Source organism: Poecilia reticulata, chromosome 10 (assembly GCF_904066995.2).
Source record: "Poecilia reticulata chromosome 10, P_reticulata-male-v2, whole genome shotgun sequence".
In the NCBI taxonomy this organism is placed as follows: domain Eukaryota; kingdom Metazoa; phylum Chordata; class Actinopteri; order Cyprinodontiformes; family Poeciliidae; genus Poecilia; species Poecilia reticulata.
In genome coordinates this window covers 6,830,091-6,846,382 of record NC_088839.1, presented here as the reverse complement: position 1 = coordinate 6,846,382, position 16,292 = coordinate 6,830,091, and the positions used below count along the sequence as shown (strand labels likewise).

The 16,292-nt window shown below is 38.0% G+C and overlaps 1 protein-coding gene and 1 long non-coding RNA gene across 2 annotated transcripts in view; one reads left to right on the top strand and one right to left on the bottom strand.

Moving 5' to 3' along the window:
• Positions 1–2: 2 nt before the first annotated feature.
• Positions 3–16,292, top strand: part of LOC108166656 (uncharacterized) — a 39,709-nt gene continuing 23,419 nt past the window's right edge. The window contains exon 1 of the long non-coding RNA XR_001777019.2: positions 3–90. This is a non-coding gene — a long non-coding RNA (uncharacterized LOC108166656). The remainder of the gene's footprint in view (positions 91–16,292) is intronic.
• Positions 1,926–13,466, bottom strand: rab33a (RAB33A, member RAS oncogene family). The gene is made up of 4 exons (XM_008419791.3): positions 10,709–13,466; positions 6,597–6,737; positions 5,953–6,033; positions 1,926–5,877 (listed from the first exon to the last, which is right to left on the bottom strand). The coding sequence occupies exons 1-4, from the start codon at positions 11,288–11,290 to the stop codon at positions 5,653–5,655; spliced, it is 1,029 nt and encodes a 342-aa protein (XP_008418013.1). The 5' UTR covers positions 11,291–13,466; the 3' UTR covers positions 1,926–5,652.

Genomic DNA, 16,292 nt, shown 5'->3' with positions numbered 1-16,292 from the left:
ATCTCTCCATCATGTGACGTCTACCCTTTCTTCCTCGGCTGCCATCCGAAGCTGCTCTCACTGAAACATGCCTCTTGCTGCTGCCCGCGGGTAAGAAGGAGGAATACATCCAATATAATTCCAAATGAATTAATGAAAAATATTTGTTTATATAAAATATAGCTCATTTTCTGTTGTTTACCACCAGCTTTCTCCTGATGTAATGTAGATAATATTCCAACATATATTTAATGTATTGGTGCATTTTATCAAAATTTGATACAAAATACCTCTGGTGATACTTTGTCTTTTGTGGGACATGGAACATTTTTGTATCAGACATTAGCAAGATCAATAATATGTAGATTACAGTAGAACTAATAAATTGAGCTGAACATTGGTTATACAGGGCCTGTATCACCGATGTTGATACTGATACCAATACCGATACTTTTTATTATCTAGGTTTGATATATTATCACATTTCTGGCCTTTGGGTGTTTTTTCCTTTGAGTCATTTTCTTAAAACCTAGAATTTAAGCAAAATTTATAAGTGTTTACAAAATACTTTCAGAACATGTCAACATGAGAAACAGAAAACATAGAAAAACAAAACAAATGTGTGCATTTTTTCCCTAAACAAATAAAGTGCAAAAAAATATATCATTTGAGAGCAAATCCAGACTAAATCTTTTCTGAGGTAGCATTGAGAAACTACGATATAAAAATAAAATAAAATTCAAATCTGAAATTAAAGCATCAATCTTACCAGTATTGATCCGATACATAGTATCAATATTAATATTTTCGCTCAACCAGGCCAATTGTTCTTATAACAAACCCAAACAATCACAAATATGCTCCAACCATGTTGATTTTTGATTTAAATAGCTGCATATTTTAAAGATTTGCTAAAATATTATTTTGTTACCTGAGGACATTAGAACATTATGAATCATATCAAAATCGTTTCCACCTTTAATTTGTTAAATTGAAGTGAAAGAAAAACACATGTGGCAGGAGAAAAAAAATGTGTCAACTATAAAAAAAGCTGCACTAAACTGCTTGTATTTGTGTGCACACCTTTAAATTAAAACTTTGTCTTGGCACATTTTTATTCATATTTATCATGCAGCCTTCCTGAGTTCATCCCTGGTAGTGAACAGCTTGGCTCATGTGAGACCTTGAAGTAATTTTCTGGCTTCAGACAGTGATATTTTTAACGCGTATCTGTTCTCTAGAGAAGAAAAAAAAAAAGACAAACATGATTTTGAAGGAATAGCAGAATTTAGTTTTCCTTGTCGCTATCCAATATAGCAGTGTCTAATTTAGGCTTCCTGAAAAGCAGAGTGTACTCTTTGTACCAACAAATTTTTGATATTTTGTTTGATGAGACTTATTGACATGACTCGACTGTTACCTGTGTTTTTTGACACGATTTGCACTACTCCTCAGTAGGGGTGGGCAACATGAACGATGATAAAGATGATGATAATGAGCTGCCATGAAATGCAGTATAACATTTATTACTTACTTTATAGGTAACTGTATGACTGCATGAGCGCCACAAACATAAATAGTTCTCTTTAAAAACTTTCCATTAAATGGACTTCTTCAGGATCCCACGAACCTAAAGAAATGTGATTTAAACTGCACATAATGACTGCATTTAATCATATTTACTGATGTTCTCATGAAACAAACGGTAGAGAAAATGGTAAAAAAAAAAAAAAAAGACATATCCGATAGTGCTCAATTTTTTTAAACATCATTAACTCAAATTTATTGAGACAATGATAAATCAAAATTCTTATAAGAAATTCATCACGATAAATGATAAATGTCCACCCCAACTCTTCACACTAGAGGAGCTCCAATTGGATGGATTGACCGAAAACCTGTGTTTATTTGGACTACTTGAACTCAAAGAAGGAAACCGAATCAAGCAGTTTCTTCAGCATTTTTATCTGAAGTCACGTTGTGAGATTGTGACAGTATTACAGAAGAAGATACACATAAAGAAGAGAAGATGCATATGAACTCACAAACATGAAAACCTACAAGCAGCGACATTGTCTCCTCAGGTTTACTAGTCTGAAAAAAAGATGTCTTAAAAGAAAGTAAAGCCACTGTGAAGGCTTTTGTTGAAAGAACAACAGTAAACTGCTATTTTACAGCACTTACAGAATAATATTACAAATCTCTGTCAGAAACCAACATTTTGGGTGACACTGAGCAATGGCTACTTTTTTTCAGTCCACACAAGCTATACAAAAGACAACAATAGCTACCAATCAGCTCCCATGTGAATGTTTTTTAATATTTCTGTTGGGATACATGGTGTGAAATGATTTGGACATCTGTGACAAAGTAGTCAAACCAGGTTTCCTTAGATACAAAAGAAAAAACATTCGGATTTGAATCCAGGGAAACATTTTGATGAAGGAACACTGAAATGTCCAATGAGCTCCATCTTACAATTAACATGCCTTGCTTCTTCTTCTTCTTTATTATTATTATTATTATTATTATTATTATTATTATTATTATTATTATTTATATATTTTTAAAGAATAATGGAAAAAAGTTATATAAAAAAGTGCACTTCCCTCTACCCTATGGTACTCAAACAGTCCGTTTAGCTTAATAACGGTGTCTTGTTGCCGTTCACATGTAATTCTGCAATGTTAATATGATATGATTTACTCTTACATATAACTTTAGTATATATGTTAGACTACATTTTTCAAAACATCTTGACATCCATCCACTTAAGAGCAAACATGACACATAAATAAAAAAACAAACAACATAAATCAACTGCACTAACTTGTAAAACTATCAAGAAAAGCGATAAAGAAAGGCAAGTATGCTAATTATGTTACACACTTATAAAGAACTTGGTGAAATGCATTACAAAGGCTGATCTAAAATCTAAAAAGTGTGGAGTACATTCTCCCAAATCTTCCGGCCAGCCTCCTCACCTCAAAAATATTATTTTACATGATCCAGTCTTCCTACGGTTCTTTCCCACTGAGGCTCGGCTCCGGGTTGTAACACTGAACGCGTTGAAGCTGTGTCTGGTATCATACACCAATCTAATGCGACTCCCTTAGAAGGTTTCTTGAAGCATGAACTTAAAGAATGGAAACATTTTAAAACATGGACAGAGCATTTGATCTCTGCATTTGCACAGTGTTTGGTGGGTTCCAGGTAAAGACTCAAATCCACATCCAATATGGCTACACGCACCATCACAGCAGCCTCTCCTATTCCCTGGGAAACTGTTTAATATTGGCTCCGTGTGCTACTATGAAAGGGTTTTTTGGATTTCAGTGGCAATAAAGATGGTCTTCGGTAATGTTTGGTGGAGGACAGACATCTTGTTATGGTGGAGGAGTGACATGGCTTACTGCTATCGTGACCAGGTGTGGACGCGGCGTGCTATGGAGACGGGGTTGGCCAGCAAAGGATTCGGCTCCTCATAACTTAGAGCTAATCATTTTCTGGTACAGCCATGATGCAAATCTCCTGTTCCACCAAGCTGCCTCCTTGATTTGAGATCTTTCTGACCACTGGAGGACAGGGAACCCACCCTCATGTAAAGAAAACCAGTAGTAGCCAATCAGAAGATACTTAGGTTTGGTGAATAATTAATGGGCAATTGCTACAAAGGACCCTTGTGTGTTCAAAGAAAATACCCCCACACTATAACACCTCCACTACCAATGGCCTGTTAATAAGCAAGAGGAGATATGCGTCATTGTTGTTTCCAGGAAATTTCTACTCTAGTATCTGAGTTTGAAATTGAGACTCATTGGGCCGGGTGAGGAAGTTCTAATCTGTTATTGTGACCCTTTAGATCATTCTTAGGTTCCTGCGTTTAGCTGACAGAAAAAATGTCATTCCTGATGACGGCACTGATCAGTTGATTAAATTCCTAAAATGCTCGCTGATCTACATCTGGATGTATTGTTAGTGCTTGGTGAAAAGTAGGCCACAGTGATACAATACAAAGAGCCATACATTTCATTGTCAGAGTGTTTGATGCTCTGTTACACTAAGGGCTTTGAAGCTGAGTTATGTACATCGTGTTCCTCTGCCTGCAGTCCAGTAAGAAGCTTTCTAAGTGTAAAACAAACTGTCTTTCTGTGCCCAGTAAATAATCAATATGGTTTAGTGGATATCTTCATGCAGTCTGTTCCTCCTGGATAGATTCATTTACACTGGGCTTAACTTGTGCTATGAGGGCAGTCACAGTTTTTGTTGCAGTTCTTTCCAACCCTGACGGCGGGGATGCTGATGGGAGACAATGCGTTTTCTAGGGAAGCCTTGTGACGGTATCCACATCGGTTTTTACATTATGATTACACTTTGATCTAAACCAGGGGTGAAGAACTGTAGTCTGGCAACTTTTAGATGCGTCTCTGGTCCAATATAGCATCCTTATATCGGTCAGCTTCTAAATCTTGACTGTTGCCCTGATTAACATTCTCCTGGTGTGTCGATATTCAATGACAAACTGTATTTTTTAGCAACATGGTTTCTCAATACAATTGATTGCACTTTACTATATTTAGCACTATCAATGTAAAGGAGATCAAGTGCATATGCAAGACAGGCTTTTTTACAAGCAAATGTTTTTGAAAGCCATGTATCATTTTCCTTCTGCTTCACAATTGCGCACCGCTTTGTGTTGGGTTATCACGTGAAATCTCAGAAAAGCATGTCTGTGGTCGTAGCATGGTAAAGTGAGTAAATGTTGAAAGAGGATGAATACTGTTGTGAGGCCACAGACGGCCACAAAAGAGAACGGAAGAGAGCCGACTTGATCCGCCAAAGTCCTTTAAGACTGAGATCAGATCTTTCTGCATTTGCACACAAAGGGAGAGCCGGCCAGGCCTTTTACTCAGAGGTAAAAACATGGAGGGGATATATTTACATCGGGAATAGAGGAGAAAGAGGACGCTTACTTTCCCTCTGCGTGAGAGAGCGCTATGGGTAAGAGGAGCTCTGAAATCAATATGTGGCAGGGCAACCCATTAAGGGTCTGTTTTCGAAAACCTTGTCAAGGTGCTTCCAGTTAAGCTCACCTTGAGTATTTTCCTCCGTTTTATTTATATTTGCTACGTCTTAGATGTTACTTGTGAGCAAGATCAAGTCCTCCAACAAACAAGCCACTGAAACAGGATGTCTGGTAGTTTAGCCATCGCCTCCTGCGCTACCTCTGCTCCTCTAAATGGTTTGTGAAGGTTATGAGTCAGGCAGCGTTTTAGTTGTTAAGGCAGTAGAAAAAAGTCTAGCAAGTCCTGTTTCCAATTGGAATAAGAGCTAACTTATGGTCAACGATAAGAACGAGACAATACAGCATTATTAGGAAAGTCAGTGGAAGAGTTTTCACACTATTGTAGTCTAAAAGGCAGCATTGTTATTATATGCCACTCCCCAATTCATCGCTTCTGTTCCAGAACAAGAACTCTGTTGAAATTTCAGTCCTAACATGTCTTTCTGTCGTCCGCTGAATGCACATCACTACTAGCGTCAGCATAAACCTTCCCTGTCATCTCAAACCAGAAAAGTTCCCCTTCAGACTCCCATATCCCATTCCTCCTTCTTTATATAAGTTACTCCTCTCATCTCCTCCCTAGAAATGCCTCCCTATTCTCTTCTTCCTCAACATGGACAGTTAGTCTTTGTTTCCGTCCCCTGTGTGAGTCTCACTCTCCCGTCTTCCCGCTCCACGTCCCTGTAGAGCAGGGACTTCTGGGCCTTCAGACGGCAGGCCAGCGACATGAAGATGGAGTCGACGTTCTGACTCTCCTTTGGATCCTTCGCCGACGTCTCGAACAGCAGCATGTTGTGGGAATCCGCGAACTTCAATGCCATGTTAGAGGGAACCTGTGGAAAACGGCAATGTTGGCGCTGACGTGTGAATAAAAACAAATGAATCAACAGTTCCTTGAGTTCACCAACCTGGATTTGATCCACAAGGTCGCATTTATTTCCCACCAGAACTCGAGGCACTGACGCCGACACCCGATGGCCATTGCACTCCTGCAACAAATTGAGACACAAGAATCAGATTTGGATTCAGCTGTATCGGCCAGGTTTGTGCGCACGTGTTAGCAAATCAGTGAAACTGAAAAACTCACACTGACTCACTATGTTCTTTTTGCTTATATGATGGCATATCAGAGTTATTGTAGACCAAAGAAAAGGGGTACGGTAAATTTCCGTCAGAAAATTCAGAAATTTTAAGATCAAACTCAGAAATTTTGTAGAAAAAAACAAGGACATTTCTGAGTTTGGAAAGTCAAATATTTGCTAGAAAAACAGAAATGTTGAGATTAATCTCAACTTGGAAAGTTTTTCAAGAAAATGTTGAAATGTACTCCTCTTGTTTTTTTATATACACAATGGCCCTGAATGCTGTCATAGGTTTGCATCTAAGTTTACTCAACAGTCACTATTAGGGAAATGATGGCTAAAATAGTGAGAAAAAAAATCGGCCATATCTTACATTTTACAATAACCATAAACCTCGAATAAAAAACATTTGCAGACCCTAATACAAAAGACTAATAGGAAATTTGTTGTTCTTTCCAGCTTCTGCTAACCTCTATCCATGTCTGTAGGTTGCGGAAGGAAGCCATTTTGGTTACATCATAAACAAACACCACTGCGTGGACGTTGCGGTAATAGTGTTCTACCATGGATTTGCGAAAGCGCTCCTGACCTGCCGTGTCCCACACCTGCACCTGTAGAGACAGACAGACAGACAGACAGACAGACAGACAGACAGAGTATATTTTCTTCATTAATGAAGGTGACCTTTCTTTTCTCAGTCTACAGTTTGATAGATGAGGTTGTATCAGAACCAAACAAGAACTACAAAATCCACACTTGCAGGTTTTATTGCAACCTTTTAACGATTCACCAAACAATACCAAAAAGAAAGTTATAATGTTATGAGGATAATTACTGGAAATAATAGGAGAATAAAGTCATAACATGACGACTTTATCTGGTAATACTTTATTGTCTGAATATTATGATTTTATTATTAAAATAATATGACTTTATTCTCATATTTTTACAAATTTATTCTCATGTTTTGTTTTTCGACTTTATTTTTGGCTTTTTTTTTCCCGTAGTACGGCCCTAATACTCTGTCGTACTTTGCTTATTAAACAATTGGAAGCTAAATTAGAAATGTTTTCTGGAAAAATATTAAGATGAATTTGTAATTCAGTACCTACTTGTTTCAATATCTTGAAACAATCTAAATCAAAGTTTTTCACGCCCCTGTGGAGGAATTTTGAGCCTCAATTATTTCTCATGTTGCTTCATTTCATTAAGGTTTGCAGACATCTGTTTCTGCATAGGTCCTGTCACACCATTTCAGTCTGTGTTTGAGACCATTGTTCTGTTGATGACCCAGTTTGTGTCACGTTTTAGCTTCGTGATGGCAGAAGGCTTTAGCATACGGAGTAGTCGATCATCTACTCAGTTCTCCACCACCGTGCTTTGCTGTCGGTATGAGATGTGCATTTCGGCCAGACATCTTCACTTTGGTCCCGTGTGCCCAAAGAACATTGCTCTACAAGCCTTGCAACTCAGTCGGATGCAACATTTCAAACACTACTCCCCTCCAAAATGTAAGCAAGAGGTTTTGAAATCAGAATTTATTTTCCAATAGGTTATCTAAGTAGACATCTCCTCTGACTTCTGTGTGCCCTCAGTGCCAAGTCACTCCAAAGGGAGAAGACAGATGGAGGACGATGACAACCCGGCACATGGAACCAAGATGTTCATAGATCTATTGGAAGCAATAATCGCTTCCCTGAGGCCTGTACAAGTATCTCCTCGTTTCCATTGCATGCCGCGGACCAGAAAACAACCAAAAAATTTCTGCTTTTGCAGAGGAAGTCACAATAACTGATGATCAACCAGTAATCAGGTGAATCTTATTAGCAGCACATGCGTAAAACGTTTGGTCTTGAGGAAGCAGCAAGGCTGTATTTCATTTTGGCTTCATCTGATAACAAGAGAAGAATCTGTTCCATGTGTTTGCACAACTGAAATTAGGTTTAACTAAGAAAAAAGAAACGGAACTTGGCAAAGTCCAGCTTCTTTTCGTTCTGTCCTTCAAAGGACAAGCAGCTTATGAACCGCTAATAATCAACATTACAACTCCAGGCTTTGTACCAAGATGTTCTCACAGCTTTAGGAGAGCGCCGATTCTCTAGATTGATGGAATTATCTGCGTGATCATTAATGCAAATGACAGTCAGTATTTAGCATGGATTTGATAACGTCTGACTGGTCTGCTGCCGAGTCGGTGCTTGGTTGCTGCGGTGACACCGGGACGCAACGGCAGAATGAGAGGGGGAGGACGAGTTGGTAAAACAAAAACATGATTCTTCACACTGAATAACTAGTGCCGCAAATATACATGCAAAGATTAATGTTCCATTTATCGCGAGGCGGTTTGATTGCATGGGATTGATCCTGACACACACACAGCCTTAAAGTGGAAGATGTTTGTACAGGAGGTTCAGTGGTTTAGACACGCAGGCCTCAGGGGTAATGTGGACAGCATTTTGTGTGTGTTTTTGACTCAGCATTGTGTGTGTGTATGTGTGTGTGTGCGTGTGTGTGTGTGTGTGCGCAGGGGGGATCTAAGCTTGCAGGCATTTTGTTCCTTATAGACACAGATCAAACACTAGAATGAGGCTGGGTACTCATAATCACAAACTTCAATGTAAATTCTAGAGATCTTGGGTGACAGATCAACTTATATTAGTGCATAGCTGTGATAAAAATGTGTTTTTGTTTTGTTACTTTTTTCCCCCAAAGAACAATCTAAAAAGTGAGCATTTGTAATTAGCCCCTCTGACTTGTACAGTTACACTCTGGCCATTTCAATTACTTTGCAGTGTTCAAGTCCCGCCATTTATTCTCAGTTAAGTTTGGACATGGAACATTTTAACACATATGGTTTGATCTAAGCCAGGGGTGTCCAAACATTTTGTTACATGGGCCAAAACAAAAATTATTAATAAAACTAAAATCACTAAAAATGTTGTGATTTTCTTTTTTACCTACTCAACAATAAACTTAGCATGAACTACTTTAATTAAACAAATAATCAGATTTTTTTTTGTAGGAACGGCGTTGTCAAATGTTTTTCTTTCTATATATATTTTTTTGTCCTTATTAAATGAAAAGCCACCAGACTTCTTAATATGTTGGGCTCAATTGAAGAAAACTGCAAAATATTTTGTCTGTTCTCAGCAACAAAAACGGGATCAGGTCAGCCTTCATTTGAAAAAACAAAAAAAAACTTGCTGTATGTAGCTAAGGTTTAATGCAGCAATTAGCAGATTTAGCTGCACCAAGAACTTTAGAGAACAAGTCAAAGAGCAGATGTGGTCCTGGTTACCGTGACAACAGAAGGAAAGCAGAAAACTTGAAAAAAAAAAAAATTCTGTGATTTTTGTCTCGTTATGATTTAACGAGACAAAAGGTGGAAAAATGTGAGGATGCTACAATTACTAATTTATTAAAATCTCCTTTCCTGTTTTTGTCTCAGTATAAGAATATTCTACAAGTCTAAATTAACCATATAACACCTATATTGTCTTGCTTTGTTTTCAACAACAAATCTTTCAAGTTACTGTGAATTTCTGCGTCCATTTCTTAAATATAAAATACATTGTACAGTGGCGCAAAAAGTGGATATGCACTACATGCGACGCATTGGGGCGCTACGCTAGGGGGCGCCAAATCAAGGACAGAAAAATTATTCTGTATTGAGGCGCGATTTATTTATTTTAATCGTGTTCCTGCGAGGCGTTTTTGCGGCCATTGTAGATGGAGAAAAAGGAGGAGTAACATTTAAAATAAATAAATAAATAAAATGAAAATAAAATTTGAAATTTTGAGAATAATCTCAGAAATGTTCTAGAAAATACTTTTTAATTTCGGAGTTTAAAAAAAATCTTTGACTTTTGAAAGTCAGATATTTAAAAAAAAAAAAAAAAAGTTCCTTCTTCTTTATATAATTTCCCCAAAAAATTATGACATTAGTCTCAGAATTTCTGTTTGTTCTAGCCTCTTGCAAATTTGCGACTTTTCCTGCTTAGAAATGACCTTGTTTTTATTTTTATTTTTTTAAATAGTCTAAGATTAATCTCAAAATTTCAGATTGTCTTTTTTTATTTTCCCTTTTTTTCCCTACCTAATAGGCCGTCGTGCTGTTGTCGATTGATGACAATAGAGAGGAAAAAAAAAAAAAAAAAGCAATCGGTGGCAGAAAAACAAACAAAAAAAAGGAACGAGGGACAAGAATAAAAATGTTACAGGGATGACAAAAGCTTTTCTAAGTGGTTGATAAACAGTAGGTAAGTTAATTCAGTCTATCCAGAGGTAAAAATTCCGGTTAACTCAAGTTACTTGTAAAATGACAGGCCACTGTTGTTTTGCAATGTGAGCCGTAGTTACTGGTGCGAAGGATGCTATAATACATACCTCAGAAAGTACATATCAGCACCCCTGCCCATAGATAATCAATAAAGCTGAGGAGGAGAACTGTGCTTTCACAGCCTGGGGGATTAATAAGAGAGCAGGCCCGAGTCATCCTCCGAGCTGAAGCCCGGGGAGGGGGAGGGGCGGAGGGCGAAACACCGCTCCTCTCGTCCACATCCAGCTCCGCCGCTGCCTTTACCTTGATGGTCTCCCCTTCGATCTCCACCGCCTTCTCCCTGAAGTCCACGCCGATCGTGGCCTCGGTCTTATCGGGGAAGCTGCCCCCCGTGAAGCGGAAGGTGAGGCACGTCTTCCCCACGTTGGAGTCCCCGATGACGATGATCTTAAAGATCCGCGTCTGGATGCTCGTATCCAGGGAGGAGGTGCTCAGGTCCACGGAGGAGGTGAGGCTCGGGGCGGCGTCGCTGCTGCTGCTGGCTCGACTCCGGCCGGATCTGTAGAAATCCATGGAGGATGTCAGGATGGTGACATTGTCGTCCGCTCGGTTTCTTCTGGATGCTCCTCTGCCAGCGGCCCCTCCTCCTCCGATGCCGCCGCCGCCGCCCGGAGCTCGGGTCTCCTCCTCCGGGGAATCCTTGGTCATTATTGCCGGAGGAGGCGATGCGCAAGTCGGGGTGCGTGAATGGAGAGAAGTGGGGGGTTGGACGGATTGAGAGGAGAGTGAAGGGAGGAGAAAAGGGAGGAGGAGACCAGAGATGCAACAATGACCACGATGCTGTCTTCCAGCAAGTGACGGAAGCCTTAAAGGGAGAAGAATCATTATCAATTTAACAAAACAATCACTGATTTAAGCCTGAATCTCAACAGCATAAATGCATTTGTTGTTTTTTTTAAAGTAATTTATCAGAATTATTATTTTTTTCCATTCTGGACTTCATCTTGAAAAGATAAGAATTGGTTGTAGATGTTTGTGCTTCATGGTTCATCTTTTCTAATCTGGGCGGATCTATCAAAAATATCCCAAATATCAACACTAAGTTGGTGTCAATGTCACATTATTACTATAGTAATAGCGTGATAAGATCGAAACTTTTATTTTCAGATTACCTCTTGACAATTTTGTTTTGTTTCTATATTGTAGTTTAGAAATTCTATCTCAGAACAGATTTCGGTTTGGATTTTCTCTCAAATGATCATTTTCTGCGCTCTTAGAAAAAAAATGCATACAAATGTGTTTTGCTTTTCACTTGCTGTGTTTTGCTTTTTTTACTGGTTTCTACTGCTTGTCATGTTAATATTTTATCAAAATATTTCATAAAAGTGTCTTGTAGACACATTTAAACTTTGTCTAAATTTTGTCACAGGTTTTAACAAAAATAAATAAAAGGATAACAACAAATACCCATGAATGTCAGACGTTTGATGATATATCAAACTTAAATGAAAAGTATCAGTATTGGTATCAGTATTGGCGATACAGACCCTGTATTTACTCGGTATTGAATCAATACCAAAAAATTCATTATCACAGATGATTATTTCTCAATTATCAAAGAAAAAAAAATTATTTTTCTGATTAAACAGAACTGAACCTTTCCTATCCTCACTTTTATTGTGTGCATGATAAATATTTTCAACTTTTTTATTTCCAGAAAAATAACCAGCACATGTTTATAAATCACATGAACATGAATCAAGAAACTTCTAAATAGAAAGTTTATTTTTCTTCTTTTAGGTACAACATCATGGCGAATTCTGTGTGAATTTTCTCACACAGCCTCGCCACATGATCTGATCAGCCAGTTCACATTGTCACATTCCACAAAATAACCCAGTTGTTAAAAATGCTGAGGATTGTGACAAACCTGGATTCCAGTCATCTTAACATAATGTGAAGATGCCATATCAATAGTGCAGTCACATTAAAATGTAAACTCTATTGTACAACTACATTATGAGAGCTACAGGCTTTATTCTGAGTGAGAACAAAATAAAGTGAACTTTATTGTCTCACAGTCAGAACATGTAATAACAGAATTTTACTTATTTCTAAGTCCAAAAGGTGAGCTCATTTGCAGGTTAACAAGCAGTGGTTTATTCTGTAAAAAAAAAGACTTTTTTCTTGTTTTTACCTTGAGTTGTCTATTTTTCTAATGACACAAAACTGTATCACATATGATCACATAATATTTTCTTGATCTAATAAATCTGTTTTGTCAAACAATACATTTTCCCTCTCTTCAAAGTGACATACATGATGAAAACGAGGCTCTTCCAGCTTCCTGTCCAGATATCCCCAACATGCTAGTAGAGAGAGCAGCTGAAACACCAGCAGTTCAAACGTAGGACGTTTTTTAAAAGCCCTTCTATTCTCTATGGAGCGAGAACAGATTTATTTATTTAAATTAAATTTGACTTTGTCTCCATTAACGCTTAACTGATAAACAAGCCTCCAGTCACTAGGTGGCAGCACTGTTCAAATTAAGCAACAGACTGCCTGTTCAAAAAAGCCAGATACTTGCTGGTGTAAGCAGAGCTGACAGTGAGTGACAGAGGAGGAGACAAGCGCGAAGGTTTTAAAACATATCTACCTCCACAGAGGAGAGATGGAGAAGTTTGTGACAGTGAAAAGAAAAACGGCAGAGGAGGTTAGTAAAGAAAGTACGACGGAGTATTGGGTCAGAATATTTATTTTTAATACAAGAAGAAATACAAGAATTATGCTACTGGCAGAATAAAGACACAATTCTGACTAAAAATGTCATCTGAATGAGAAAAACGCTTAGATAAAGTTATCAAGATCTGATGAGCAGCAGAACACGTCCGTGGTTCTTTCTTTGAAATGTTGAATAGTTTAAACAATCATTTCAAAGTCCTGGGCAGATAATAATTTAATTCTGATGTGTTCAAAGGTTAAATATTTCCTTTTTGTAAAACTGATGCCAAGTTGCTTGCTCTTCTCGAACAACTTCAATTACAAACAAAAAAACTTTACTGAAGTTGACTAAAGGGCGGCGCCACATATTTTTTCACCACCTTCAGCATCTTTCATCTACACTAAAAACTACAGCACATGGGCTCTTTAAACCCAGACTAGATTAATTTATAATAGACTAGATAATACTGGAATGTACCTCACAAAGCTTTATAGCAATAAAGTATTATGGCCATCTCAGGAAAGGCTTACATTATTCAATGATGCCACACAAACGGATTAGTACATTATTGCGAGAAAACGCAAAAAAATAAATAAATAAATCCTCCATGTCCCATAAAGTTTTCATGTGGTCCAGATGCAAAATAATAATAATAAGTGCTGAAATCAACCTTTATTGAAGTGTCTCAAATCATATAAAGGTTTCACAAATCACGAACTTGGTTTTAAATATTCTGCTATTAGTTGAAATTAAGCAGATATAAGCAGAAACTTTCTATAAGAAGGAAAGAAATAAAAAATACATCCAAACTATTTGGACTATTTCTGAGTTATTATCACAGGGTAATAAAGTCATCTGACAGTTTTGATTGTGTCTCTTTTGTGTTGGTCTGAATGGTTTAAAGGGATGTTTTCATGTGCAGTTTCATCTCAAACTTACACAGACATAAACATGCAGTGAATAAATTGATTTACAATCGGCTTTTTGCACCAAAGAGTTCAGAATAAACACTGAGGCTCTTTAAATATGTATACATTTGAAATTTGAAATTGACATTTGTGACTGTATGCAAAATAGACCAGCAAATATTGCAGTACGTTTATTGCCAGGGAATGCAAAAGAAACATTTTCCCCATGTCCCTTGGAGGACTAATTCCTCCTACTTTAAAATGTGCATTATTTTGCTGTTATTTCAGCTTCTAACTTTCTGTTTTCTTTATTTTTTTTTTACCTTAAGGGTAGCAAGATTTGTTTTTACGTTTTTGTTTTGTTTTTCTCTTATACCTGATTGGGGGGTGTCAACTGGGATAATGCTTCCAACAACTTAATGTTCTCTTTCTTCTGGTATTAACTTTTTGCTATTTTTAATACAGAAAGCTTCTGTGGGAAGTTTCTTTCAGGTTAGAGGAAGTGTTTGTTCTCCATCATCACTACATGCTTGCTTGCTATATGGCTTTGCTGCAAAGTTAAAGACAAATGCAAAGTGGTTATAAACTGAACTTGGAAATTGTTTTGAGACATAATATAATTTCACTTGCTGATCAATTTCCCAAAATAAAAGGGCTTTCCACTAATATTCTAATCTATCTAATAGACCTTTAATACTGCTGGAATGTAGTGTGCTATTTTGCTAGATAAATGTGTCACCAATTTTATGGAGACATCAACACTGTCTTCAAAAGAGAGCCATTATCTTTTTTCTGAAAACCACAGCCAGACTGTTCTTGCGTTTAGCAAAAGACAAAAAACAGTTTCACTTACCTTTTTCATTTGTACCTCACAATGCAGCGGCAGTGTTTGAGATGCTCAGCTGTCATTTGAACTCAACCCTGCAGTAGCATCACCTACGAGACGCACGCCCACCCACCTCTGTTGACACGGCACAGCTGTCTGCCGACAGCAGACTGAAATGTGGACGGAATGACAAAACACTTGTCCCCATTTCTTCCTTTCACAAGCACAAACACAGGCGTGCCGCTCGATCTCTTCCTCTCAGAGACACCCACATAATCTCTTTCTCATACAGACACACAGCGAGCACACACTGGCAACGTTAAACAATCCCAAGGCTTCTGTCTCACAAAGCTCCCCTTCATCCTCGTTAAAAGGCCCGTTTGTCTCGGAAAGATGCTCAGTGGGACATTCACGTCCTGAAGAACACAAACCAGCAGCGAAAGACAGAAATGATTTGCATAATATGTAGATATTTTGATGCATAAATCACACGCGCTCTCCGATGTTCTGTTTTCAAATCTCTCGGCGCTGATGTGAAAGTTTATTTGTATCCTTACAGATTTCTGTCTGGTTTATTGTTTTTGTCACACTTACATCAAATCTTTAATTTTGAAAAAAAAAAATTCCAGATTGCAAACACAGACCAGAGTTTATTTTTCTCAGACAGTTTGCTTTGTTTAGGCTCATCATTTCTGGACTGCCTGCAACATGCTGGAGAGCTTCCTGTGCAACCGGCCCAGATGAGCAGCTGCTGTAATTGCATGAAGGCAGTTGTTCTGCTTTCAGGGTTTTCCCCCCAAACCTGCTAAGCTCGATAGCTAAGGCAGTCAACCGGTGGCCCATCGTGTTTTTGTGTTAAAAAATGTTAAAAGTTACAAAACTTCAGAGCTGCAGGCATCACAGTTTGTGCGAGGTCCAGTTCAATGTACCAACTATAAACCAGGATTAATCTGTCTTTACTATCACTGTTACTGGTGTATAAAAGTCCTATTTAAACTAAAGAAATGATGCTTAGCCTGGTAGGTGGGCAAGTAAGGCCTGGTGGCCCTCCAGGCTTATAATACGCTGGGGGAAACCCTGGTTTTTAAAAGTGAGTTGTTAAAGTGAACCAAACTAAATGATGTTGAGAAATGTTTGGGCTTTCCTCGCCCAACTGAACAGAGACCTTCCAAGAGTGTTAAAACACCCTGAGAGGCGCCCTTGTGACCTTTTTCTGACCGATTAATGGAAGTAACTTTCTCAACTAATCTTACATCAGAGCATGAGGTGTTGCTTTTTGAGTTTTTCATAGAATATTCACAAAGCCTTGCTAACTTCAGAAAGTGAGTACTGAGGCAATCGATAAAAACATCAACACCTGTTGACTCATAAATGATGCAAACATATTTTCATGTTGTCACAATGTGCCTGTAATGCCAGAAATGTGAGAGA

Excerpts from the sequence above, each read along its gene's own strand:
- rab33a (XM_008419791.3), bottom strand. The coding sequence starts at position 11,290 with ATGATTCTTCTCCCTTTAAGGCTTCCGTCACTTGCTGGAAGACAGCAT. Across the intron at positions 6,738-10,708 it reads TCGAAGGGGAGACCATCAAG|GTGCAGGTGTGGGACACGGC; the intron begins GTAAAGGCAGCG and ends CTGTCTCTACAG. Across the intron at positions 5,878-5,952 it reads ACCTTGTGGATCAAATCCAG|GTTCCCTCTAACATGGCATT; the intron begins GTTGGTGAACTC and ends CGTTTTCCACAG.